The sequence below is a fragment of the Sphaerodactylus townsendi genome, linkage group LG08 (assembly GCF_021028975.2).
Source record: "Sphaerodactylus townsendi isolate TG3544 linkage group LG08, MPM_Stown_v2.3, whole genome shotgun sequence".
Classification (NCBI taxonomy): domain Eukaryota; kingdom Metazoa; phylum Chordata; class Lepidosauria; order Squamata; family Sphaerodactylidae; genus Sphaerodactylus; species Sphaerodactylus townsendi.
In genome coordinates, this window is record NC_059432.1 from 110,502,920 (window position 1) to 110,528,817 (window position 25,898).

Here is a 25,898-nt window from a genome sequence, read left to right on the forward strand (position 1 = left end):
AAACTCAGATTTTGCACCGGGCTCCATTTTCCCTAGCTACGCCTCTGGTTTTTAAGCAGAGGCTGGATGGCCATCTGTCACGAGTGCTTTGATTATGTGTTCTTGCATCGCAGGGGTTGGACTTGATGGCCCTTGAGGTCTCTTCCAATTCTGTAATTATATGATTCTAATAGTCACCACCACGCCTTGCGGTAGTAGACACTGTAAGCTTATAATGCATTTTGCCATATTCTCCCTTTTGTGAATCCCAGAACCGCTGCCAATTAAAGTCATGTGTTAAGTATCTTGAGCAACAGGGAGAAGGCTTTTTTGTTCTTGGCTCATAATCTGCATAAAACTATCTCATGTGTCTCCCCGAAAGCCCGGAGCCCGGCATCTCCTCATCTCTGAGCTATCTCAAAGCTCCAACGAGGATTTAATTAGACAGCCATTAGGCATTCCATGAATAGCAATTGATTAATAATAAATAGCCCCTTCGGCTCTGCCTTCCATCTATCCCTGTCTGGGCTACAGATCGTTACCTTACTAATGATATTTTTTAATCCTTTGCGTTATCAAATTAGTAGCAATCGGGCAAGACCAGATCAAACTGAACAGGGGAGCTTGTGGGGAAAGTGCCGGCAAATTGCCTTCATTAGGGGTAATTGCTGCTGCTGGGGGAGGGTGGGCGGCCACTCTGGGGCTCTGAAACGGGCAAACTGCAGGGGCTGGGGGTGGTAGTGACGGCTTGCGGGACTGTCATGTCTGACAGCATCCCACATGCTTACTAACAGACGTAGCAAACAGCTGGTCCCATTTAAACCATGCTGTCTGTCCCCGGTTAACTGAAGGTCTTTGGCCATTTCTGCACGGTTCAAATATCCCGGGATGGGGAAGGGAAATAGCCCGGTTCGTGCAAGTTTTCTGCACGGTTCCCGGTGCTAAAGTAGGTCTGCCCCAGTGTTGCCCTGTGATATTTCCCATTTTCAAAAAATCGCCAAATTGGCGATTCTTTTCAAATATCCCGGGGTGACTCCACTGCTGTTCAAACACCACAGGAGCAGAACTGGTTTATTTTTTCCGCCTCGCCACTCTCGACCAATCAAGAGGTTTGCGCGTGCGGGGATGCACTTGTGGTGTAAATACAAAAGACCCGGGCTCGTGCAGAACGAACTGGAGTATTACCTCCCAGTCCCAACTCGGCTCCTGGAAAGAAACGGGCGGCCGTGTGGAGGGAGAAACCGGGATAAAATAGACCCAGGTTAAAAAAAAACTAGTGGTATACAGGTATAATTTTGCCGTGCAGAAACGACCATTGAGTCTTTCACTCGGAGTTCCGGCCAAGACATTCGGCAATCTGTCCTGTGCAATGGAAATGGTGCGTCCCTAGCATCCATTCAGAGATGCCATCTTGCTGTGGAGACAGAGAATTGCCAATGACAGCTTGAGAAATTTCTGGAAATTTGGAGGTGCAACCTTGGGAGGACAGGGTTTGTGGGAGGAAGGAAACTCAGCGGGGTATAATGCTGTCGAGTCCACGCTCCAAAGTGGCCATTTTCTCTAGGGGAACTCATCTCTGGAGATCATTTGTAACTGAGAGAGGTAGTGGCGTAGCTAGGTAAAATGGAGCCCGGGACAAAAATCTGAGTTTTGCGCCCCCCCCCCCCATATGGGCAGCGTCCCTCCCCCACCACGACCAAACAACATTTTTTTTGCACCAGGTCATCTCAAAGTCACCATCACATTATAGAACATGCCCCAACACACAAATCTGAACACACCCAGGGCTCCCTAGTTTAAACAACATTGAAAGTGATGCTATTTTTTGAAGGGGGGGAATCCACCCTGAAACAGCATCACTTTTAATATTGTTTAAACTAGAGAGCCCAGATTCTCCTTTTAAATCCACCTTAAAGAGAGACTCTGGGCTCTCTAGTTTAAACAACATTTACAGTGATGCTGTTTCAGGGTAGATTTCCCACCCATCCACCCCAAACACCCCAAACTTGGCTGGTATCATCAGGAGAGTCACCTGACGATAGCCTGAAATTTTGGTGCCACTAGCCTAAAAACTGCGCCCCCTGCAGTCCAAAATTGAAAAAAACAGTAAAAAATACAGAAAGCCACAAACGAACCTGCAATTTTTGCGCCCACCACAAGGTGGCGCCCGGGTCACTTGTCCCCGGATGTCCCCATGGTAGCTATGCCTGTGGAGAGAGGCTTCGTCTGGATGTTAGCAACCCTTCGGTAGTAGCCGCTGTCACTCATATTAGCAGAGAACCAAATTTAGACAGAATGGGAATAGTAGCAAGAAGAAGAGGAGCTTGGATTTATACCCCACCTTTATCTCTTTTTGGGGAGATTCAAAGGGGCTTACAAACTCCTTTTCCCTTCCTCTCCCCACAGCAGATTTATAATTTACCAACAAGCTGTCAAGTCTCCCTCAGTGTAGCAGGTTTTTATTGTTATAGTTAGCTCTGGTTCGCCGCTTGGATTGCTTTTATTCTTCGTTAGTTGTTTACTGGATGTTTTAATATTTAGTGTTGCTATTGTTTGTATATTTATGTGGTTGTTGTATGGCACCCCAAGCTTGGAAGGGGAGAGGCGGCCTATCAGATCTAAGAAAGAAATTCGCTTCTGTTCCACTTAACATATCGTGTTTAAAAGCTTGTCCTTCGTTTCAGCTCTGTTTGAGAATTCAGTTTTCGGTGGTCCAAACTTTATTGTATTGCTCGTTGGCTGTCCCATCCTGTTGACTGCACTTTATTTACACTGTGTCATCCTCCTTCAGTCTCGGCGAGAAAGGCAGACTATAAATAACATAATAACATAACAACGACAACAGCAACAATAATTATAATCATAATAGCTGCTGTTTCCTCAGGCTCTGTTTTTCCCACTGTTGGCCACGACCAAAATAATGTTATTTATGTATTTACTTTTTCCAGTGAAATCTCCAACTGTCAGTCAGAGGCTTTGATGGGCAAAAGCCCTACCTGGCCCCACGCAATTCCTAAAAACACTTGGTGGGCACTGGAAAAGCTGCCAGCGGTTACCGTGGCACCCCTGGGCACCACGTTGAGGAACGCTGGTCTATCCTGTGCCATTTTTTCCTTGCCATTCGTCATAGTCACTCCTGAAAACTAAAATTGCTCAGCAAACAAATTAGGTCCATTAAGTGACGTCTTTCCGAACTTTTCTTCATAACAGGAGAGATGGGACTCGTCATGCCCCTAGAGACACCCTTGCCATTTTCTTTATTTAAGCCTCAATTGTACCTTTAGATAGAATGGGCTTAATTATTTTTGTACAGTATTCTGTGGGAGGGAACCTTAGTTAGACTGAAGCCTTCTATAGGTAAGAGCACTGCAGCATTTCTTATTTTCAGTTTGTTTTAGTTTCAGGTGTCTGTGGAAGACTGGAGACAGCAATATCCCAGATGTCTAAGATGTTACATATAAGGTGTTAAGAGATCCATAGAAAGAGTAAGCAAGTTTCAACAAGATTGCAGGAAAAACAGAGTCTAGTTAGAAGACATGGTGGAGAACTCAGAAGGAGCAAGAAGCAAAGCAGACTTTCTTGGAAGCAAGCAAGGAAGAGTTGGTGTCTGCAAGCTCTTCAATAATCTCCAGTCGTTTCCACCATCGCAAGTATTCTTTTTTTAGTTGGACTTCATGGGAGGAGTCAGAGTCTTAAACTTTCAATATTAATAAACCATTTTTGAACTGTTACTCATTTTTTTTCTTTATTAACCTTTAATAGGCATAGATAGATCAAGATCAAGATTTACACAGACACATTCTGCAAGTCTCAAATATAGTTCAGTAGCAAGAAAATAGTCCACATAACTTGATGGTTGACTTCAAGGGATTCAGATCACTTCAGTTTTTTTTAAGAAATAGCCAGAGCAAATGACAGTAAATACCCCTACATATCAATGTAAAAATACAATCTATAAAATTGCAATATAAATAAATCTGTTTAGCAAGTTAAAAGCAAAATAATATAGCAATAGGTATCCCACCATGCCTAAATATTAGACAGTGTGTATCAGTTAGATTGGAGAAGATACCTATCTTTTATAAAAAGTTCTACGTTTGTTTTATGTATCATATTTGATATTTAAAGATTTGAAAAAAAACAGTTAAAAGTAATAAAATGGGAATCAGTTAGCACTTTAAAATGGTTGTCAGGTATAGAGCTACCATACGTGTTGTATGAGCATTGTAATCTCCAAGAAGAAAACGTACGGCAATAGTAGGGTTAGAAATTTTCCTCACCACTAATAAAGGGTGGATTAATCTGAGACGCACATCTGCATTTATTTGGCACTCTAGGAGGACATGGGTAAGAGAGTCAATGGAGCCACAGCGACAGTGTCTTTGTTGTTTTGGAATTTGGTGATACTTTCCGTTGGTAGAGGCTGAGGGAAAACTCTATGCAAAATATCTTGAGAGCAAACTAATGACATGGCAAAATAAAAACAGGATTATAGGTCCAGAACAGGGTGGATTCAGAGCCGGGAAATCTACAATTGACCACTGTCTCACTCTCTCTTTTCTTGTGGACAAATATACTGTTACTCATCAGTCTATGGGTCTCACATTCTGTTCTGGCTGAGTGAAAAGCACCTGATATTAGGCCCCTTCTGCACACGCAAAATAATGCGTTTTCAAACCACTTTCACAACTGTTTGCAAGTGGATTTTGCTATTCCGCACAGCTTCAAAGAGCCCTGAAAGCAGTTTGAAAATGCATTATTCTGCATGTGCGGAATGAGCCTTAGATTGCTTGGGGAATAGAACAGGGCTGGATCTCCAAGCTGTACTTGGGAGTTGCAATGAACCTCGCTGACATTAATTCACTTTACCGCACTGATGCAGTGAATCGCTATACTATTTGCTACTCGATGATTCTCATGCTGTGAAACAGGGTCCAAAGTGGGTCACAACTCTCTCGCAAGGCGAGGAGGAAAGACAGGGTGAACGGGGAGAGAGGGAAGTTATCAGCAAATTTGTGTTTGTCCCGATGAAATACAACCTGAAATTGTTGCTCAGTGTGATGCAATAGGATTTGAAGGAGAAATGTGAGAAATAAATGATTTTTTTCCCAGTACAAACTGATCCAAAGCTTTTGTATTTTATGATAAGGTTAGAAAGTTGTGGAGGAGTTACGTTGCAAAGAGGTTTCTGGAAGTCCAGTAAATTCAGAAGTAGTATCTATTTAAAAGTGTTTGAGAATCACTGCGTCTTCCCAGAAAATGGAGAATGGGGATCATAGAATCATAGAATAGAATCTAGTTGGAATAGAACAGAGTTGGAAGAGACCCCAAGGGCCGTCCAGTCCAACCCCCTGCCGTTCAGGAACACGCAGTCAAAGCACTCCTGACAGATGACCACTCAGCCTCTGTTTAAAAATCTCTAATCAAAGGAAACTCCATCACACTCCAGGGTAGTGGATTCCACTGTCGAACAGCCTTTACCATCAGGAAGCTCTTCCTAATGTTTAGGTGGAATCTCTTTTCCTGTACTTTGAATCCATTAGTACGTGTCCTAGTGTCTTGAGAAGCAAAAAAACAAACTTGTATCCTCTTCAACATGACATCCCTTCAAATATTTAAACATGGCTATCATGTCACCCCTTAATCTCTTCTCTAGATTAAACAGACCTAGCTCCGGAAGGGAGGGAGGGAGGGAGGGAGGGAGGGAGGGAGGGAGGAAGGAAGGAAGGAAGGAAGGAAGGAAGGAAGGAAGGAAGGAAGGAAGGAAGGAAGGAAGGAAGGAAGGAAGGAAGGAAGGAAGGAAGGAAGGAAGGAAGGAAGGAAGGAAGGTCAACTATTGGATAGAGAGTTCTCTACCCTAATCACCGCAGCCAAGAAAACGTGCTCCCCCCTGTATTTTTCTCTCCCATTTGAACGGGGCCACTTGGCACACTACCTGTATGGCTTAATAAACCCTGCTCAAAGGAGAGCCATAATGCTTGCCAGGTTTAATGTTATGCCTTCTGCCTTGTTACATGGCAGATTTAATAAGCAAGAAAAGGCTAAAAGATTGTGCCCATGTAACGATGGCTCAGTTGAATCTCTGGCCCACCAATTACTACACTGTCTCAGATTCAAGGAAATCAGATCCAAGTATGTGAATCTTACTCCTTTACATTTACCCCATCTCCCCGATTTAATTAAATTATACTACTTGTTGGACAATCCTGATCCTTCTCTCTGTATGATAGTGGCAGACTTTCTCCTGGAAATTACTAAACGCCAGTAGATTTCCTTCGACCTAACATTTATTTCCTGTATTGTATATGCTTTTGAATCCATTTTTTATTATTGTTGTACTGTTGTCTATGCCAATAAAGGCTTGCTGCTATATAGAAATCAACCCTAAGAGCCTTTTCCTGGAAGTAAACCCTATTGAACAAAATTGAGTTTGATTTTGAGTAGACCAGCATAGGACTGCTCTCTTCTCTTCTAAGGACCTCAGTTCCGAGCAACCTTCCCCTTTCACTGTAAGCTGTGAGCATATTTCAAGTGGAGCCCAGCTTACCTGCAAAGGAGTTGAGAATCAGGACCAGGGTGAGCCAAGTCATGCTGCCGGTGGGCATCGGCCTTCCTTCTCCCACCAGGAGTGGCTCTGTGTGTGAGTGTTCTTGGGAGGGTCTGGAGGGCTATTTTGAGCCGGGACCCCCTCCCTCTTTCTGCTCGGCCTTTTGTGGCCCAGCTGTCCATCCGATGCATTGTCAGCTGTTTGCCTGATGATGACAATGTATGGGAGGGCCGAACTGGCTGTGCCCGCCAGTGATGGGCGTGCCAAACTGGACTGGGCTGTTGGAGGGACCGTCTCTGCCAACAAGGGCTCTGATGCTCAGCCCCACTGCACCGGTGGGATTAGGGTAGCTGATGGAGCCCCTATTTATAGGAGCAAGGAAAAATTCAACCTGTTATTCGCCTGGCTTGGAGGCATTTTGCCCGTAAGTCCTTTGAGGTCTTGAGGTCAATTGGTTGCTGATGAATTCGCAGAGATGATAATTTATTCCTGGGGGTCAAGTCTGCCGACTCTTCTTCTTCTTCTTCTTCTTCTTCTTCTTCTTCTTCTTCTTCTTCTTCTTCTTCTTCTTCTTCTTCTTCTTCTTCTTCGTCGTCGTCGTCGTCGTCGTCGTCTTCTTCTTATTATTATTTTTATTCTTATTATTCTTATTCTTATTCTTATTATTATTATTAATAATAATTAAATTTAGTATACTGCCCTATCCCCGAAGGGCTCAGGGCGGTGTACAGATAAAACATCAGCTAAAAACATACATATAATTAAAACAACAGTCATATCTTAAAGCATCGCCCGCGCGCTTACGAACCCCTCCTAATGTGAAATAATGGGTCCTGATGGTATTAGGGCCCATGGGGGTAAAGATTCCAGCATCCCCATCAGTAGAACGAAGAGAAGAGATATCTGGTTGTTGTGGGTTTTCCAGGCTGTGTGGTTATGATCTGGCAGTTTTTGCTCCTAGTGTTTTGTCTACATCTGTGGCTTACATCTTCAGAGCCATGTCCCAGCAAGATGTGTTTCTCTCTGTGGCACAGTGTGGAATGATTGTGTGGTGGGGTAAAGGTTTTGTTTGTCTTACAGGAGGGTGAGGCATATTTGCATGTATCTGAGTGGGGTTCATTTACGTTTGCGTTTGCTGTTGTATTTGCAATCACACTCACAACTGCATTTGTGGTCACGTTTACAACTGCATTAGCATGTGTCTGGATGGAGTCCATTTGCAGTTACCTTTGAACGTTTCTGGTTTTTGTTTTGGGTGCTTTTTGATACTGGTAGCCAGATTCTGTTGATATGCCCTATCCCACAAATCACTCCACACCGGGCCATGGAGAGAAACATATCTCACTGTGACATACTTCTGAAGATGCCAGCCATAGATGCGGGCACAATGTTAGGAGACAAAACTACCAGACCACAACCACACAGCCTGGAAAACCCACAACCACCAGTTGATTCCAGCCATGAGAGCCTTTGACAATACACAGAAGAGATATCTGTTTCGCTGGATGCCAAAGAGACAGCTCTATGTCTAGCCTTGGGTTGCCAACTCTAGCTTGATAGAATCTTGGAGATTTGGGGGTGGAGCTTGAGGAAAGCAGTGTTTAGGGAGGGGGCCGTGAAGAGAAAGAATGTCCCAGGCACCCAGGGAGGGAGGGAGGGAGGAGGAGGGCAATGGCAGCAGGGGCAGAGGAAGGCAAATTAGAGCATGGGGCACAGGCAGGGCCAGCCGGCCTGGCTCCTTGGCAGCAGCAGGAGCCCAAGTCCGACATCACTGCTGGAGCAAGCAGGAGCGTGCATGCTAGTCAGCTGGCATGCTTGCTTATCCCTTCACGTGCACAGGTGATACCAGGGCCTTCAGGTCACTGGCAGGCCCAATTGGCTGGCCTGAAGCAGCAAGCAGGCATTGGCAGACAGGTGACCAAATGCACCTAAGGTGACCAGACGTCCTGCTTTTGGCGGGACAGTCCCACCTTAAACCAATTTGTCCCGCGTCCCGCGGGTTTGTTGAACTGTCCTGATTTTTGGAAGTCTACCTCACGGCCTTCTGGGGTGCTCCCCTTTTCCTGCCCTGCCACAGGGTGGGAAACAGGGGAGCGCCCCAGAAGGCAGTGCGGCAGCCTCCCACGCACATGACCGCAGGAGCGCACTGCCTTTGGGGCGCTCCCCGGTTTCCTGTCCTGTCACAGGGCGGGAAACAGGGGAGCGCCCCAGAAGGCAGTGCGGCAGCCTCCTGCACTGCCAAGCACTGTTTCTGGGCGCCCTCCCGCTTCGGGAGCGCTCAAAAACAGTGCGCCTATGCGCCTCATCACGCATCGCGCAGTACGCCCGCCAGGGTCCTAGTTTACAAAGGTGACAATCTGGTCACTTTCAATGCACCCCATGTGACCCAGGCGAGTGGCTCCTGGGTCTTGAGCCCCCTTGTGCCCCCTCTAGGTATGCCATTGCTCTATGATATCTTACCCCACTGGCCATCTTGGAGGAATTTCTAAAACTGTCCAGCTGGTGGCAGTGTCCCAAAGGAGAAAGGTTAGAAAAACCCTCTAAGAGTGAGTTGGACTTGAGAGATTGGCCCAGCACCTGGCATAGTTTGGGGGTGACCACTGAGTGCCTATATGCCTCGGAGGGCCAAAATGGAAGAGAGTGTCTGGAAAGGGTTGCCAGCCTCCAGGTAGGGCCTGGAGATTTCCTGGAATTGCAAATGATTTTTGAACTACGGTGATCCATTCTCGTGGAGAAAACGGTTGTTTTGGAGGGCGGCCTCTATAGCATTCGTAGACTACCGAAATTCTTCCCTTCCCAGAGGTATAACAAGAGGGGAAATTGCCTGGTGCACCGGTCATCCTCCGTCCCGCCCTGGAACGTCCCCGCCACGCCCCAAGAATGCTCTCACCACTCACCCCACAGGGGCACACGCCTGGTGCGTTGCTCTCCCTGTCCCCTTGGAGCTACGCCTCTGCCACTTCCCCAAACCGAACCATTTCCAGGAACTAGTTCCGCAAACTGCAGCCATTTCCCAACCAATGACGACCTTAGAATGGGGCCCTTCCGCAACAGGAAGCATCTCTGAAAATTCCTCTCCCCATGCCAGTAAGACACAATAAAAAGGAAGGCAGACGGGAGGCACAGCTGTCTGTGGTCTGCATACCAGGCGGGTCTAAGCGTTAGCAGCCTCCTGTGAAATGGGATCTCCCCCCCCCCAGAAGAAGCGCTTCCTTTGGCCTGGTCTCTTGTGCCTGACGCCTGACCTTCTGACCTGCTTTCCCCACACGGCAGCTGGTCGGAACAGCCATGAGGTTAAAAATAACTACTCAGACACTCAGTGTGGCTTAGCCTGCGTGAGCTCTCTCGGGAAGAATCAGTTGCCTAAAGCATGGAAAGTTCCAGAAAATGAAAAGGTGAAAGTCTGCAAAGGATTGCAGGACAGTGTTGCTAGGTGTCCCCCCTACCCCCACCACTGGCAGGAATGAGGGTGGGGTGAACTGACTAGTACACAGGTGTCAAACTCGCGGCCCTCCAGATGTTATGGACTACAGTTCCCATCATCCCCAGCCAGCATTATGCTGGCAGGGGATGATGGGAACTGTAGTCCATAACATCTGGAGGGCCGCGAGTTTGACACCTATGGACTAGTAGCAAATGGTGGCCAGAGGGAGGCTCGCGTCGACTTCCGGAAGTGATGTCAACAAGCGATTGTCTCTTCCGGAAGTGATGTCAACAAGCAATTGTGGGGACTGTTTTATTAACACCAGGGTGTATTTGTGTAACAAGCTATTTGTTGCATTTCCATAGTACAAAAGGAGAAGAGCAAACAGTTCCTTCTCAGGCTGTGTTGTGCGGTCACACCTTAGCTCTCCCAGTATCTCTCTCAGCTAACTTCCTGTTTCCTGTTGTTGCTCCTCCCCATTCCAGGCCCGTAATTAAGATTGCATTTCAGAATGGGGGGCGCTCTGGTATTTGGGCCAAAATCTCTGTGGTAGAAGCCAATTGATGTCGCTTAGTTTGGCCAACTACCAGAGGTTTGCCGCAATTGTCGGCTCCGGGATGACATCACTTCTGGAAGTGACATCATAGCGCTGACGCTTTCTTCCATCTGCCGCTAGTAACTCCCTTGCCGGTCAGCTGAACAGCACTGGGGGAAGGGGGGCTCAGAGTGGGGAATCCAGGGTGTTTGTTGTGAGGGGGGAAGGGCAAGGAGATTGTAAGCCCCTTTGAGTCTCCTACAGGAGAGAAAGGGGGGATATAAATCCAAACTCCTCCTCCTCCTCCTCCTCCTCCTCTACTACTACTACTACTACTACTACTACTACTACTACTACTACTACTACTACTACTACTTCTTCTTCTTCTTCTTCTTCTTCTTCTTCTTCTTCTTCATCATCATCATCATCATCATCATCATCATCATCACCACCACCACCACCACCACCCCAGGTGGGAGAATAACAACCCTATTGCAGGTTTCATGTGTACTTTCCCACAAAACTCCCAGGATTAGTGAAACTGATTCTTGGGGGGGCAGTCACAGAAAATTTGTACCCCCCCCCCATCGGGGCTATAAGGGTGAGTACAGGAAATATGTGGTATAATATCAAGTGTGCCCAGACCAGGATAGGCCGGGCTGGACTGATATGGGTGCTCCCAAAATAGTTCCGCTGCTTTTAAAATGCCATCTTTCTCTTCATAAGATAAGAAGCGTTTATTGTCATTGTGCACGCACCACGAAATTTATGAGCATTCCCCGATGCACGCTATTTCAGACCTCATGCCCCATCCTCACTTTCTCCTTCCTCCACCCATCCCTACACAGCCCCAAACACATCAACACGAAACCATGGAGTTCAGCATAGCCACAGCTCTAGAATAGAAGCTATCTCTAAGTCGATTTGTCCTTGTTTTTATAATCCTTTGTCTGCAATGTGAATCATTAGAAGAAGAGGAAGAGGAAGAGGAAGAGGAAGAAGATGAAGATGATGATGATGATGATGAAGAAGAAGAAGAAGAAGAGGAGGAGGAGGAGGAGGAGGAGTTTGGATTTATATCCCCCCCTTTCTCTCCTGCAGGAGACTCAAAGGGGCTGACAATCTCCTTGCCCTTCCTCCCTCACAACAAACACCCTGTGAGGTGGGTGGGGCTGAGAGAGCTCCGAGAAGCTGTGACTAGCCCAAGGTCACCCAGCTGGCATGTGTGGGAGTGCACAGGCTAATCTGAATTCCCCAGATAAGCCTCCACAGCTCAGGCGGCAGAGCTGGGAATCAAACCCGGTTCCTCCAGATTAGAATGCACCTGCTCTTAACCTCCGACGCCACTGCTGCTCATTAGCCAGAGTTGCCAACCTCCAGATAGGGCCTGGAGTTCTACCCAAATTACAACAGATCACCAGACCTCAGGGATCCTTTCCCCTGGAGAAAATGGCTGCTTCGTAGTGTGCTGAGCTCCCTCTGCCCCCAAATCCCCACGCATTTCCCAACCCAGAGCTGGTAACCCGAAATCACCTACTATCCCACACATTCATCCATTTCCCCCCCACCCCACCCAGCCCCACATATTCTGGGAGCCATCATCTGGGAAAGACTGTGTTTATTACACCAAAGGGGATAAGACAGAGACGTAGAAATAATTTAGAAATACAGCACACTGGATCATAGGGAGCAGCTGAAGGAAGGAAAAGGTGATGATCTACCCCCCCCCCGCCCACCTCAAGACCCTCCCTCAGGTAAGGAGGAGAACGGATGTTGGTGAGTGGGCGCCGCCGTCCTCCTGCGAAGTAGCCAAGAGCCCTGGCTCTAGATAAAGTGCTTGTGCTCTTCCCGGAAGTCAAAAGGCTCCCCCTCAAAGGGCAAGGGTGGGGGGTAGTTATAGGAGCCCATCAAGAAGATCCATAAAGTGCCGAGGCTCAGGACGGGTGTGATCAAACAGAGACAGAGGCGGTCCACCGTGCGAGCGATACGGTTCCAGTAGTCCTTTTCCTGCAGGAGGAGAAACTGGGTTAGCAGAGCCCAAAAGACTGTCCAACCACCCCCCAGCCCTCGGACAGGTCCCATGAAGCCCCCACAGAGATCTCCCCAACATGACCTCCCCGCAGCAGGGCTTTGGAACCCAATGATGTGTTTCCTGGTACCTGCTCCCTTTTTGGACCTACAACTCACAGAGCTGTGAATGAAAGGAGCAGGGAACTACAAGTTGTCCCTTGTCAGTGGACTTTCATTTGTTTGTTACATTTGCGCCCCACAAAATCGCCTAGAGCTTCCAATAAAAACATATAAAACAATATAGTCCAATAAATAATACAAATACGTATGTACATTAAAAGGCTTTTAAAACAAGTTAGCAACATGACAAACTTCTCTTGGGCACTGGAACTAGTGGGTCCCATCAAATTTTGTAGGACTTTAAGAAAGTGGCTACTCAGCCCAGTCAAAGTTTCACCGCTCCCCAGAGACTCTGGACAAAAATGTCTGAGGGTGCACCATCTCCAGACGAGTGAGATGAGTTCTGGGCACAAGCCGGGGTCGCTCTCCGAGGTTGCATCAGAGTTGCCAATCTGTTATATAAAATATATAGATAATATATATGTTGTATAACAGGTGTAGGGCTCCGAAGCTCCTTCCAGGGACAGGAGATACCCCAACCACAGCTCCTATTTCCCACCGCAGCCACTGGTTTTACCACAGAGTTTCAGGCTATTCCTAGAATAGTGTGGTGTCACTTCCTGGTTTCCCCCGGAAGTGATATCATACCATCGCTGACAGTGCTCCCCCGTGTCCACAAACAGGTTTTAATAGTTTGTCCCCCCATGAACATGTGACTGAGAGTCAGGTCAGGCGCCCATGACTTTGTTTTCTTTCTATTGTTGAAGATATTTTGTCAGACTCTGTCGCCACTGTCTGAACCTAAAACGTGGCCCACGATGGCGCACGATACGCTCCCTCGCACATCCACCCACCTCGTTGTAATCGTTCTTGTCTCGCGTGTGCTTCACGATGAAATTGGCCCCAGCAATCGCTGGCTTGATCTCGTTGTATAGCTGTTCCTCCATGCTACCCACACCGCGGGGGTCTGGCCCTGGAGGGCAGAGAAGAGAGACCCAGGGCAGGGTATTAAATAAAACTTCCGGTCATGGCTCATATCCCCACTGAGACACAAATGTTTCCTGGGTGCCTTAGGGCCAGTTTCATATTGCTCAGCCTAACCTACTGGTCAGTCTTGTTTTTTTTTTAAAAATTAACTTTATTACAAACATCTGTTAAAAAAGGAAAAAATGTATGCGTATACTCTACATAACACCCTTCCATCACATGGGTGGGCCCTGCGGGACCTTGGTGAATTCCGCAGGGCCTGTAAAACGGTTTTGTTCCACCGGGCTTTTGGTGAGGCCAGCAGCGGACTCCCCCTCTGGGCTGCCCCTATGTAGCGTGCCATTCCATCATCGGCACGCCCAATATAACATCTAATCTACACTGCTACCCCCACCCAGCCTTGGGTTCGGGCGCCACACATTTTTATAATCTTATTGTTATATATGCTGTACTGATGCTGCTAGTTTTATGAATGTTGTAAATTGTTTTAACCTGCTCTAATTTATTTTATTCTGTGTATTGTTGTTTTGGCCTATTGTGTATGTAATACTGTGTTTGGTTTAGTGTACACTGGCCGCAGAAATTCAGATTCTTCGTATGCGGTTTATAAATTTGATAGATAGATAGATAGATAGATAGATAGATAGATAGATAGATAGATAGATAGATAGATAGATAGATAGATAGATAGATAGATAGATAGATAGATAGATAGATAGATAGATAGATAGATAGATAGATAGATAGATAGATGATAGATGATAGATGATAGATGATAGATGATAGATGATAGATGATAGATAGATAGATAGATAGATAGATAGATAGATAGATAGATAGATAGATAGATAGATAGATAGATAGATAGATAGATAGATAGATAAAAATAATTCCAAGTGAGAGTTAGAACCCCATTTTGGGTTCCAATAGAGTAATAACAATAACAATGCCAAACGGCTTTAAAAAAAATCTAAAATACAACCAAAGAAAATCACTGGTTTCCTTCTTAGAACTCGAGTGGATCTAAAAGCAAGGCATATTTCCCCACTTTTGGTTTGATCTATCCAATCGTTCTAGTCAAATCTTGAACAATTAGTCTCATTAATTACATTATTTTTCATATTCATCTATTATTCCGTTCTATACGCACGCTTAATCGATACATTCATTCCTAATCTTCTGACCCTACAGATATTACATTAGCTTTTAGTTGTCTCCGTACAAAGGCTACAAAAGGAAACCAAGTCATGTTAAACTTTCCCCCAGAGTTTTCTCTCAAAAGGCAGGTCAGCTTGTCTAATTCCACTATATCCCAGACTTTTTCTATGCATGTTCATAGCTGGTTTTGACAGCAGTGCACCTATTTTCACTTTTCAATTCACTTAGAGTTTGAAGAGTTTTGAAGAGTTTGGATTTATATCCCCCCTTTCTCTCCTGCAGGAGACTCAAAGGGGCTTACAATCTCCTTGCCCTTCCCCCCTCACAACAAACACCCTGTGAGGTGGGTGGGGCTGTAGGAGAGTCTTGCGAAGCTGTGATCAAGCCCAAGGTCACCCGGCTGGCGTGTGTGGGAGTGGACAGGCTAATCTGAATCCCCCAGATAAGCCTCCACAGCTCAGGCGGCAGAGCTGGGAATCAAACCCGGTTCCTCCAGATTAGATACACGAGCTCTTAACTTCCTACGCCACTGATACTTAGTAAATTAGTAGTAAGTACCGAAGTTTGTATGTTTGTGTAGTAGGACTGGAAGTGTTTTTTTTTTGTTCATTGTTAATTATTATTCACTACCACTCCCAGGTTTTCTGTATCCAGGGAAAATGAGGCCATTCTTGGGGCTCTCCCAAATTTTTGACCTTGCCAATTTTGTCCCTAGTTTAAGCAGTGTAATGCACTGCCTCGGAGGGTGGTGGAGTCTCCTTCTTTGGAGGTTTTTATACCAAAGGCTGGATGATCATATGTCAGGAGTGCTTTAATTGTGTGTTCCTTAATGGCGGGGGATTGGACTCAAGGGCCCTTGTGGTCTCTTCCAACTATTATTCTATGATTTTCAGCAGCTTTTATGAATTGAATGGGGCCTGCCAGAAAATGGAGCCTCCCTCCCTAACGTTCCCACTACCACCTGCCCTGTGCCGACTTGGCTCCACTCCAAAGCTCACTTGCGGGGGTGACCCGGCTGGCCAACCCATGCCTCTCTGACTGCTTCTCGAACATCAGTTCGCTGCGGGACTTGACGGTGAAGTATTCCTCAGCCTTGATGATGTAGCCGACGGAGCTGCTGCGCCGGATCAGCAGGCCCTCTTTCGGCTCTGGCTCGCCGTCGGAAGGCTGGGACATGCGCAAGAGGCGCGGCAGGGTCTCGAGGAACAGCTGTGGAGGGGGAAGAGGGTTAGGAGCAACAACTAAGAAGGGCCCCCCACTTCTCACTGGGATTGGCATGTGGCCTTTCCCTAAAAATACAAAAAGAATGTAGCAGCCTGAGCAATATAGATAAAAGGAATGTTGATATTGTTGGAATGTTCAGCCTTGCTTACATGCAGCACCAGCACCAGCAGCAAGGAATGCTGGGATACCTCTACGAACATTCTGAAGATGACAGTTGAAAACCGTTGGTAGTTCTTCTTCTGCTCCCTGACTGACTGAGAGAAAGAAGTTCTCTGTGTACTGCTAACCAATGCTATGTAAAATTGCCTTGCTTACTATCACAACCAAAATTGTAACAAACAACGAGCAGTAAATGTAACAATGTATATGTGATACTTTGTTGATAGATAGATAGATAGATGATAGATAGATGATAGATAGATGATAGATAGATAGATAGATAGATAGATAGATAGATAGATAGATAGATAGATAGATAGATAGATAGATAGATAGATAGATAGGTAGGTAGGTAGATAGGTAGATAGGTAGATAGGTAGATAGGTAGATAGGTAGATAGGTAGATAGGTAGGTGGATGGATGGATGGATGGATGGATGGATGGATGGATGGATGGATGGATGGATGGATGGATGGATGGATGGATGGATGGATGGATGGATGGATGGATGGATGGATGGTTTGAGTTTGAGAGACCAACAAGATTTTGGGAGTACGACCTTTTGAAAGTCAAATTTCTCTTTTCCAGATCTGCATTGGCTTGCCTATGATGAAGGGCACTTGGAATCTCCAAACCTTATTCCCAGAAACTCTTGTTGGTCTCCAAGGTACTACTGGATTCAAATCTAGCTGTCCTGGAGAAAATGGGAGGTGTGGATTGTGGCCTCTGTGACACAATATCCAGCTGAGGAGCCTCCCCTCCCCAAACTTTACACTTTCCCAGGCTACACCCCCAAACCTCTAGGAGTTTCCTAATCCAGACGTTCCAAAAGGGCTACAAAAAACCCCACTTGCATTATGGTTGGAGCTCCAGGTGGCGGCTGGAGATCTCCTAAGATTACAACTGATCTCCAGGCCATGGCAGTAAGTCCAACTGGAGGAAACGGCTGCTTTGGAAGGTGGACTTTATGGCATTATTCCACACTGATCCATTATACCCCATTGATGACCATATCGCAATTCAAGAAGGATATTGAGAAGCTGGAACGGGTCCAGAGGAGGGCAACCAAAATGGAAAAGGTCTGGAATCGGTGCCCTAGGAGGAGAGACTTAGGGAGCTGGGGATGTTTAGTCCGGAGAAGAGAAGGTTAAGCGGGGGGGGGGGGGGGGGGGGGGGGGGGTGGGGGGGGGAGGGGGGGGCGGGGGGGGGGGGGGGGGGGGGGGGGGGATGATAGCCCTGTTTAGATATTTGAAGGGCGTCATGTTGGTGAGGGAGCAAGCTTGTTTTCTGCTGCTCCGGAGACGAGGACCAGGAGTCATGGGTTCAAGGGGAAGGAAAAGAGATTCCACCTAAACATCAGGAAAAACTTCCTAACATTAAGGGCTGTTCGACTGTGGAATGCACTCCCTCGGAGAGTGGTGGAGTCTCCTTCTTTGGAGGCTTTCAAAGAGAGGCTGGATGGCCATCTGTCAGGAGTCCTTTGTTTGTTTGTTTGTTTGTTTGTTTGTTTGTTTGTTTGTTTGTTTGTTTGTTTGTTTGTTTGTTTGTTTGTTTGTTTGTTTGTTTGTTTGTTTGTTTGGGGTGCTGTGTGGTTTCCGGCCTGTATGGCCGTGTTCTAGCAGCATTCTCTCCTGACCTTTCGCCTGCATCTGTGGCTGGCATCTTCAGAGGATCTGAATGCCAGCCACAGGATACAATAGCATATCAGGAGAGAATGCTAAATTTCTAGACCACTCCCATACAAAAGACTCGCACACAGCATAATGATTCCGGCCATGAAAGCCTTCGACAATCCTTATTTATTTATTTATTTATTTATTCATTCATTCATTCATTCATTCATTCATTCATTCATTCATTCATTCATTAGATTTAATATACCGCCCTATCCCCGGAGGGCTCAGGGCGGTGCACAATATAAAACACCATATATAAAAACATCATATATAAAAACATCATATATAAAAACATAAATACAATATAAACAGCAATTATAACCCAGAGCAGCGTCCCATGAAACCCTTACATGACCCTCCTAAAAAGAAATAAAGAGAGAATAATGGGTCCCGGCGGTGTTAGGGACCCATAAGAAGCAAAAGGGAGGGAACTGGGACACCTGCATTGCAGGGGGTTGGACTGGATGGCCCTTGGGGTCTCTCCCAACTCTATGGTTCTATGACTCTATGATTGTATGCATCTCCCCCCCCCCCAACCCCATTCTCCTCAGGCTCCACCTTCCAAATTTCCCAACTCGGACCTGGTAACCCTACTGGGGAAGAGCCGGCCCATATTGGAAATGGTGCTCCATGAAGTGGACGAAGAGACCCCTCCGCCGACACTGCTGTCTGTGAGCACAGCTGGCGTTCTTGTCGCTTCACCCAAGCAGCTGCTCTGGGCCAGGCCCACCCTCCCCCTGGGTGGCAAGGCGCCCAGCCTCCTCCATCCATCAAAGTTCCCGGACAGGCGCTTCCTGTCCCCGTGGAAATGATCTTGGGGCCAAAGGGTTATGCGACGGGCACAGCTGCGGAGCGAGCTCGGGGCGAGTGGCACCAAAATGGCCAGGCTGGGACAGCTGGCCAAGCATATTGTGCAAACGCAAATCGCCGGCAGTTGTTGCTTGTCCCAAAGTCAAATGCGCAAAGCTGGAATGCACGCCGCGTTGCATCACGGCCGGTCAAATGACGGAGGACAGTGGGCAAGCTTTTGAGGTCGCCAGAACGAGGGTTGCCGACCCCTGTGTTACCCAGGATGGAGACGCAGTCTCTCAATAACGTGGGGGAAATTAGCTCAGAGCAGACTGCTTATTAACATTGCAAGAGGTCGGGCAGAGAATCTTTAATACCAATGTGTACGAAGATCAGCTGTTGGAAGAAAAGCCATAGAAAGGAATGTAATGCAAATTTGACAGTCTTTATTGTAGGGAGAAGAGATTCACAAGCACTTGATTCAGTGCAATAAACAGACGTTCAGAGAGTTCTTAAGATATAAATAGGTTGGAAAATAGGTTTGGATTAGAAAGGGATATGGGGGAGAGAGAGAGAGGAGAAGGAGGAGGAGGAAGAGGAGGAAGAGGAAGAGGAGGAAGAAGAAGAGGAGGAGGAGGAAGAGGAGGAAAAAGAGGAGGAAGAAGAAGAAGAAGAAGAAGAAGAAGAAGAAGAAGAAGAAGAAGAAGAAGAAGAAGAAAAAGAAAAAGAAGAGGAGGAGGAGGAGGAGGAGGGAGGGAGGGAGGGAGGGAGGGAAAAAAAAGAGGAGGAAAAAGAAGAGGAGGAGGAGGAGGAAGAAGAAGAAGAAGAAGAAGAAGAAGAAGAAGAAGAAGAAGAAGAAGAAGAAGAAGAAGAAGAAGAAAAAGAAAAAGAAGAGGAGGAGGAGGAGGAGGAGGAGGAGGAAAAAGAGGAGGAAAAAGAAGAGGAGGAGGAGGAGGAAGAAGAAGAAGAAGAAGAAGAAGAAGAAGAAGAAGAAGAAGAAGAAGAAGAAGAAGAAGAAGAAAGAAGAGGAGAAGGAGGAGGAGTTTGGATTTATATCTCACCTTTCTCTCCTGTTAGGAGAGTCAAGATGGCTTACAAACACCTTTCCCTTCTTCTCCCCACAACAGAAACCTTGTGAAGCAGGTGGGTCCGAGAGTGTTCTGAGAGAACCCAAGGTCACCCAGCAGGAATGAAGGAGTGTGGAAACACATCCGGTTCACCAGATAAGCCTCTTCCACTCAGAGGAGTGGGGAATCAAACCCGGTTCTCCAGATTAGAATCCACCTGCTCTTACCCACGCTGGATAAACTAATGAACAAATAAAGCAGTCCAGGTGGAAGTCTCAGGTTCGAGGGCACTGGGGACGCTCATCCAGTTACAAAGGAATGGTAAGGTGAGAAGTAGGGTTGCCAGCCTCCAGGTGATGCCTCGAGATCTTCTGAACTTACAACTGACCTCCGGATGACACAGATCATTTCCCCTGGAGAAAATGGTGGCTTTGGAGGGTTCGCTCTATGTCACACCCTGTTCTCTTCCTTCCTCAACCCTCACCTTCCCAATGTTACCGATGGGAAAATAAACAAAATATTTTCCTGAAGTCAGGTTGCCTGGCTACACTGGCTCCTTGCCTGGACACGGAGACTTGTGTGGTTCAGAAGCCTCCATAAGGTTCACAGAGAATGCACCTGTATGTTTGTGCCAAGGCTATATGATTTCCCTTGTGTTTGTGTCATTCTAGGATGTTGTAAACGCTCCTCTTAGTTGAGTTTATGCCTGTAGTTTAGGATTTTAGTTTAATAAGGTTCTTCTGCTAGGTTAAGGTTCTATTAGTTTTAAGCGAGCCCTGCCAGTAGGTAGATGTACAGTCCTGCCTATAAGTATAAGTATGTGTGTTTATCCTTTAAGGTTTTCCTAATGTTTACGTTAGAAATGTTATTTTTGAAATTTATTGTCTGAGAATAGAAGCAATAGCCAGTTAAGGTCTGATATTAAAAGTAACAAGGAGAGTTGACTCTGGAATGCTGCTTAGACCAACGCCCAGCCGACCCTTTGACAAAAGGAACAACTGACCCTCTTTTGGACTTGCTAATCGAATCCTGTTGCCAGCATCAAGGGTCACCCAGCCTTACGGAAGAGATGTCACCCTGTTTTACTATTGGGACTGTTTGAAGTTTTACTCTCAGGATCCAGAAGCTCAGTTGGACTGTTCACATCCTTACTTTCAGGATCCAAGAATTCATTAGTTCATTTAAACTTGTCTTTGTCCACAACACTCCCAAAGGAACCACCTCAGAACCAAAGGGAGATCACGAGGCTTTTTGCTTCTGGGATTTGATCTCATCAGCATGAGCAAAGAGATTGTTTTCTCCCTTTGGTGTTATATTTTCTCTGTATTAGATGGAAGGAGACCGCCCCCTTCCTGGGTTTTGCACTGTGGGGGTGGGACTGCCCTACACCCCTTTTCTGGGAAATGTATAAAGGGGCTGAGGCACAGCCATGTGGGGGCCCTTTCTGCTGAGCTGTGCCAAGAGATCACTTGCAATAAAATCCTTCCTGCTTTGAAGAAACGCCGGCTTCCTGCGCCTCATTAAGTTGCTGAGCTGAAATCACTTATTGTTACCTGGCAATTCACGGTAACACCAAGGCTCCTCCTCCAAACTTCCAGGAATTTCCCAAGCCATAGTTGGCAACTCTAGCAGTTCCCAGACAGTTGTAAACGCTCCCTGTGTGTGTGTACTGGACACCAACCATTTTGGACTTTTATCTCACCCACTTCGTGGTCACCACTCGGTCATCTAGGAGAGACTATTTACCACAAAATAGAGATTTATTCATGCGATCTTGCAAAATTAGACAAACTTTTTTACAAATAAATATTTTTTTTTTATCCTTTAAACCAACTGCCTCCGACTAGCAGATCCTGGAAGACACGTTCTCGGTTGAGGTTCTCCAGAAATACATCTTCCAGATCTCCAGAAACGCATCTTCCCCTGCTGCAAGGTTGCTTCCGAAGAGAAACAACGGCCCATTGTGCATGGAGAGTTTTCCCCGGGGTTCCTCTCTCCATAGTGGGGTCCTAATGGAGTCTTCTCAGATTTCTCAGTCTACACAAGAGTACGTGCCCCACTGCCTGCCGCGCAGCTTGTCTGTCCCCCGCTCCCCCCTTCCAGGTCACTCTCCGTTCACAAGATCGCCGGCTTTGTTTGTAAAGCCCTTTAAATGTTTATGTCAATATTTCTATGTCACATCAATATTTTTTGTGCTTGTTGCAAAAGCCAGCATAGATCCCCCGAAAATCCCCATGATAAGTGGGAAGGGGAAGAGACCGGAAGGAACAATACACTGGGGTTTCCCCGCTCTCAACTGCTGGGGTTTCGGGATCTGCGGTGCTGTAACAGAGTGCGTCAATACAGAAATCTCTGCCCCGAAGGGAAAGTTCCGTCGCTGCAGGGCAGAGCAGCAGTGTATAAACCAGAGGTGTCCAACTCTGGCGCTTCAGATATTCATGGACTACAATTCCCATCAGCCCCAATTGGCCATGGCAGCAGGCCAGCAATTCCCATCAGCTCCAATTGGCCATGGCAGCAGGGGCTGATGAGAATTGTAGTCCACGAACATCTGAAGAGCCAGAGTTGGACACCCCTGGTATAAGAAGAAGAAGAGTTTTGGATTTATATCCCCCCTTTCTCTCCTGCAGGAGACTCAAAGGGGCTGACAATCTCCTTGCCCTTCCCCCCTCACCACAAACACCCTGTGAGGTAGGTGGGGCTGAAAGAGCTCTGAGAAGCTGTGACTAGCCCAAGGTCACCCAGCTGGCGTGTGTGGGAGTGCACAGGCTAATCTGAATTCCCCAGATAAGCCTCCACGGCTCAGGCGGCAGAGCGGGGAATCAAACTCGGTTCCTCCAGATTAGAATGCACCTGCTCTTAACCTCCTACGCCACTGCTGTCAGTGAGGTTTGAACTCACTGTGAGATGGGGAGATTCATAGGGATCTCTGGCTTATTTTTCAGAGAGGCTGCAGGCTTCCAGGTTGGTTAGTAGACCTTTCTACAAGGCCCGGTTTTGCAGTCAGTCCACGAGGTTTTCAGCTTTCCCTTCCTCCAAAGAACACAGGGTGGTGTACATAGCTCTTTCCCTTCATTTTATCCTCCTAACAACCCTGTGAGGTAGGCTGAGGAGAGAGAATGGCTGGTGGTCACCCGAGTGGACTTCTTAGCTGAGTGGGGTTTGAAACCCCTGTCTCCTCAGGTCTAGCACTGTGACCAGTCCCTCATACTAGCTTATCAGAACTCAGTTTCTGTGCCTCCCATCTTGTTTTGTCATCTGCACTGAGAAACTGACGTCTGATCCACGGGACTGAGGTGGACACGTGGGGCAGTGGTTCAGTGGAAAACAGTCCCAGGTTCAGAAGGTCCTCAGCATCTCCACTCTCTTCCACCCAGAGGAGACCAGTCCATCATGGCCTTCAGTTTACAGACCCCATCCTTAGGCAACGGGCCTCTTTCTTCAGCTCCGAGCTCAACGAGGCCTACGGGCCATAGATCTTTCCGGAAGCAGCTCGGCTATGTCTTCAAGCTTTCCAGGGCCAAGGCGACGAGGCCCGGCATGCTGCGATACAGGGAGTCATTGGCCAGGCCGACGAGCCCAGCAAAGGTCACGGCTTTGCCTCCGACAACGGCTCGGATCCGGGCCCGAAAGAGGCCCTTGCTGTTCTTGGAGTTCAAGTCCACGAGGATCTGAGGGAAGAACAGAACGGCAAAGACCTTACCAAGAAGAAGAGTTTGGATTTATACCATGGTTTTTTTTCAACCACAAGGAGTCTTTGAAGTGGGATACAAATTTGTTCCCTTCTGCTCCCCACAACATAAGAACATAAGAACTAGCCTGCTGGATCAGACCAGAGTCCATCTAGTCCAGCATTCTGCTACTCGCAGTGGCCCACCAGGTGCCTTTGGGAGCTCATCTGCAGGAGGTGAAAGCAATGGCCTTCTGCTGCTGCTGCTGCTGCTCCCGAGCACCTGGTCTGCTAAGGCATTTGCAATCTCAGATCAAGGAGGATCAAGATTGGTAGCCATAAATCGACTTCTCCTCCATAAATCTGTCCAAGCCCTTTTTAAACCTTCCAGGTTAGTGGCCATCACCACCTCCTGTGGCAGAATATTCCAAACACCAATCACACGTTGCGTGAAGAAGTGTTTTCCTTTTTGTTGAAGTCCCTAATTCTTCCCCAACGTTTCAATGAATGCCCCTGGTTCTAGTATTGTGAGAAAGAGAGAACAATTTCTCTCTGTCAACATTTTCTACCCCATGCATAATTTTATAGACTTCAATCATATCCCCCCTCAGACGTCTCCTCTCCAAACTAAAGAGTCCCAAGCACGCTGCAGCCTCTCCTCATAAGGAAAGGTGCTCCAATCCTTCAATCATCCTCGTTGCCCCTTCTCTGCACTTTTTCTATCTCTTGATATCCTTTTTTTGAGATGTGGCGACCAGAGGGCCTTCGAACACAGTACTCCAAGATGCGGAATTCGCACCACTGCTTTATATAAGGGCATGACAATCCTTGCAGTTTTATTCTCAATTCCTTTCCTAATTATCCCCAGCATAGAGTTTGCCTTTTTCACAACAGACTCCTTGTGAGGTAAATGGGGCCGAGAGAGTTCAGAGAGAACTGTGAGTGGCCCAGATCACACAGTAGGCTTCACTTGGAGAAGCGGGGAAACAAATCCAGTTTGCCAAATAAAAGTCCGCCGCTAAGCTGCGTTAAGCAAAAAGCTAAGTTGTGAGGGGGGAAGGGCAAGGAGATTGTCAGCCCCTTTGAGTCTCCTGCAGGAGAGAAAGGGGGGATATAAATCCAAACTCTTCTTCTTCTTCTTCTAAATCAGGGACCATCAAAAGTTCCAGAAATAAAACGTTATTGTTTGCCGGAGAGAGAAATGGGGCTCATGCCCACATTGCGTTTCTCTGTGTAAGTCTGCCAAAAGCAAGTCTTTTATACACTGAGGCAGTGGTGGGATTCGACAGGTTATCACCACTTCGGCAGAACCGGTTGTTAAAATGGTGCTTGTAAACAACCGGTTGTTAAATTATTTGAATCCCACCGCTGGAACCGGTTGTTAAAGTATGTGAATTCCACCACTGCGCCGAGGCCGTTTCTGCACGGCACAATTACACCAGGTTACAATCGGTATCTTACAATCCGGGTCTGTTTTATCCCGGGGGGATCTTTAACCCTTTTCTGGATGGTGGAAAGAAAGTAGCCAGAACTGCACAGGAACCAATCAGCGGCTGGTTCGACGCTGACTGCAGTACACAATCTCACACTAAGGCCCCTTCCACACAGACAAAATAATGTGTTTTCAAACCACTTTCACAACTGTTTGCAAGTGGATTTTGCCATTCCGCACAGCTTCAAAGAGCACTGAAAGCAGTTTGAAAGTGCATTATTCTGCATGTGCAGAATGAGCCTAATAATGCCATGCCAGGTTGCTAAGGTAACTCTGATGGCACCTTGTAGGGTGAGAGGCGTCAAACCTGTAACCCTGCCCCCTTCTTGGCCATGGTGACTGACCGGACAGGACGATTCCCCACCTCTTGGAAGGTCATAGCCAGGTCCCTTTCCGGCACTTGCAGAATCCAACAGTACAGCTCCCGCACAGACTGGACCTGCTGGGTGGATTCATTCAGTCCCGGGCAGTTGGATCCTGCAGCAGAAGCAACTGCGGAGAAGGGAGACAGAAGTTGGATCAGCAAACTTTAGCTCTGTTTGGGTAAGATAAAGATGATTGGAGGGGGACGGCACTCAAGTGATCTTGAGGATTCTCTGAAGAATCACGTTCAGGAGGGATCATCTGCAGCAGGAGAGCAACATTCAAGTCCAGCAGCCCTTGCGAGGCTAACAAGACTTCCAGGGTGCAAGTTGTTGAGACCCAAAGCTCCCTTCGTCAGATAAAGGGGCTTTCCCCACTACAGAAGGGAGCTAAGGTCAACTCGGTTCCCTTCAGTGGAGGGCGATTCCAGGCTGTCCCCACAGCAACTGAGTTGGCCCCCTGGAACCGAGCTAAGTGGGCGGGATCATCTCGGTGCCTGTTTTGCTCCTCGATCGTGATTGGCGCTTGTGTTATGGCGGGAAACGGGAGCGTTCTTTTTTTTACAGTTTTTACAGTTTACAGTTTACAGTTACATGCACTTTCTGCCTGCCACGACTCTCCCGTTCTGCGCATGCTACAAAAGCAGCTCGTGATTGGTTGAACGGATGAGGTGTCGTTTCGATGCTTCCCCACTTTGA

General features: G+C 47.1%; 3 protein-coding genes across 4 annotated transcripts in view; all 3 read right to left on the bottom strand.

Moving 5' to 3' along the window:
- The window catches only part of LOC125437443 (acetylcholine receptor subunit gamma-like), a 40,734-nt gene extending 31,198 nt beyond the window's left edge, over window positions 1–9,536 (bottom strand). Inside the window, exon 1 of one of the 2 annotated variants that reach the window (XM_048504995.1) lies at window positions 9,424–9,536. Coding sequence is in view for 1 of the 2 variants with exons in the window: in XM_048504994.1 (XP_048360951.1) it covers window positions 6,527–6,584 (58 nt within the window). In the remaining variant the exon portion in view is untranslated. Of the gene's footprint in view, window positions 1–6,526; window positions 6,663–9,423 lie in introns of those variants that run through there. The other variant, XM_048504994.1, reaches the window with a different exon arrangement.
- Window positions 9,537–12,088: 2,552 nt separating this feature from the next.
- On the bottom strand, window positions 12,089–21,675 carry LOC125438537 (acetylcholine receptor subunit delta-like). Its single transcript, XM_048506967.1, has 5 exons — window positions 21,510–21,675; window positions 18,414–18,632; window positions 15,759–16,049; window positions 13,470–13,588; window positions 12,089–12,492 (listed from the first exon to the last, which is right to left on the bottom strand). The coding sequence occupies exons 1-5, from the start codon at window positions 21,673–21,675 to the stop codon at window positions 12,310–12,312; spliced, it is 978 nt and encodes a 325-aa protein (XP_048362924.1). The 3' UTR covers window positions 12,089–12,309.
- A 758-nt stretch (window positions 21,676–22,433) lies between these two features.
- The window catches only part of PRSS56 (serine protease 56), a 33,991-nt gene continuing 30,526 nt past the window's right edge, over window positions 22,434–25,898 (bottom strand). The window contains exons 16-17 of the mRNA XM_048504858.1: window positions 25,202–25,329; window positions 22,434–23,346 (exon numbers count right to left, since the gene is read on the bottom strand). Of these exons, the coding sequence (XP_048360815.1) occupies window positions 23,173–23,346; window positions 25,202–25,329 (302 nt within the window). The 3' untranslated portion in view covers window positions 22,434–23,172. The remainder of the gene's footprint in view (window positions 23,347–25,201; window positions 25,330–25,898) is intronic.

Bases quoted from the DNA above. Each gene is read 5' to 3' on its own strand.
- LOC125438537 (XM_048506967.1), bottom strand. From the start codon at position 21,675: ATGGAGAGAGGAACCCCGGGGAAAACTCTCCATGCACAATGGGCCGTT. The intron at 13,589-15,758 runs GTGAGCTTTGGA...TCTGCCCTCCAG, and splicing joins CAGCCGGGTCACCCCCGCAA to GGCCAGACCCCCGCGGTGTG. The intron at 12,493-13,469 runs GTGGGTGGATGT...CTCCTCCTGCAG, and splicing joins ACAAGAACGATTACAACGAG to GAAAAGGACTACTGGAACCG.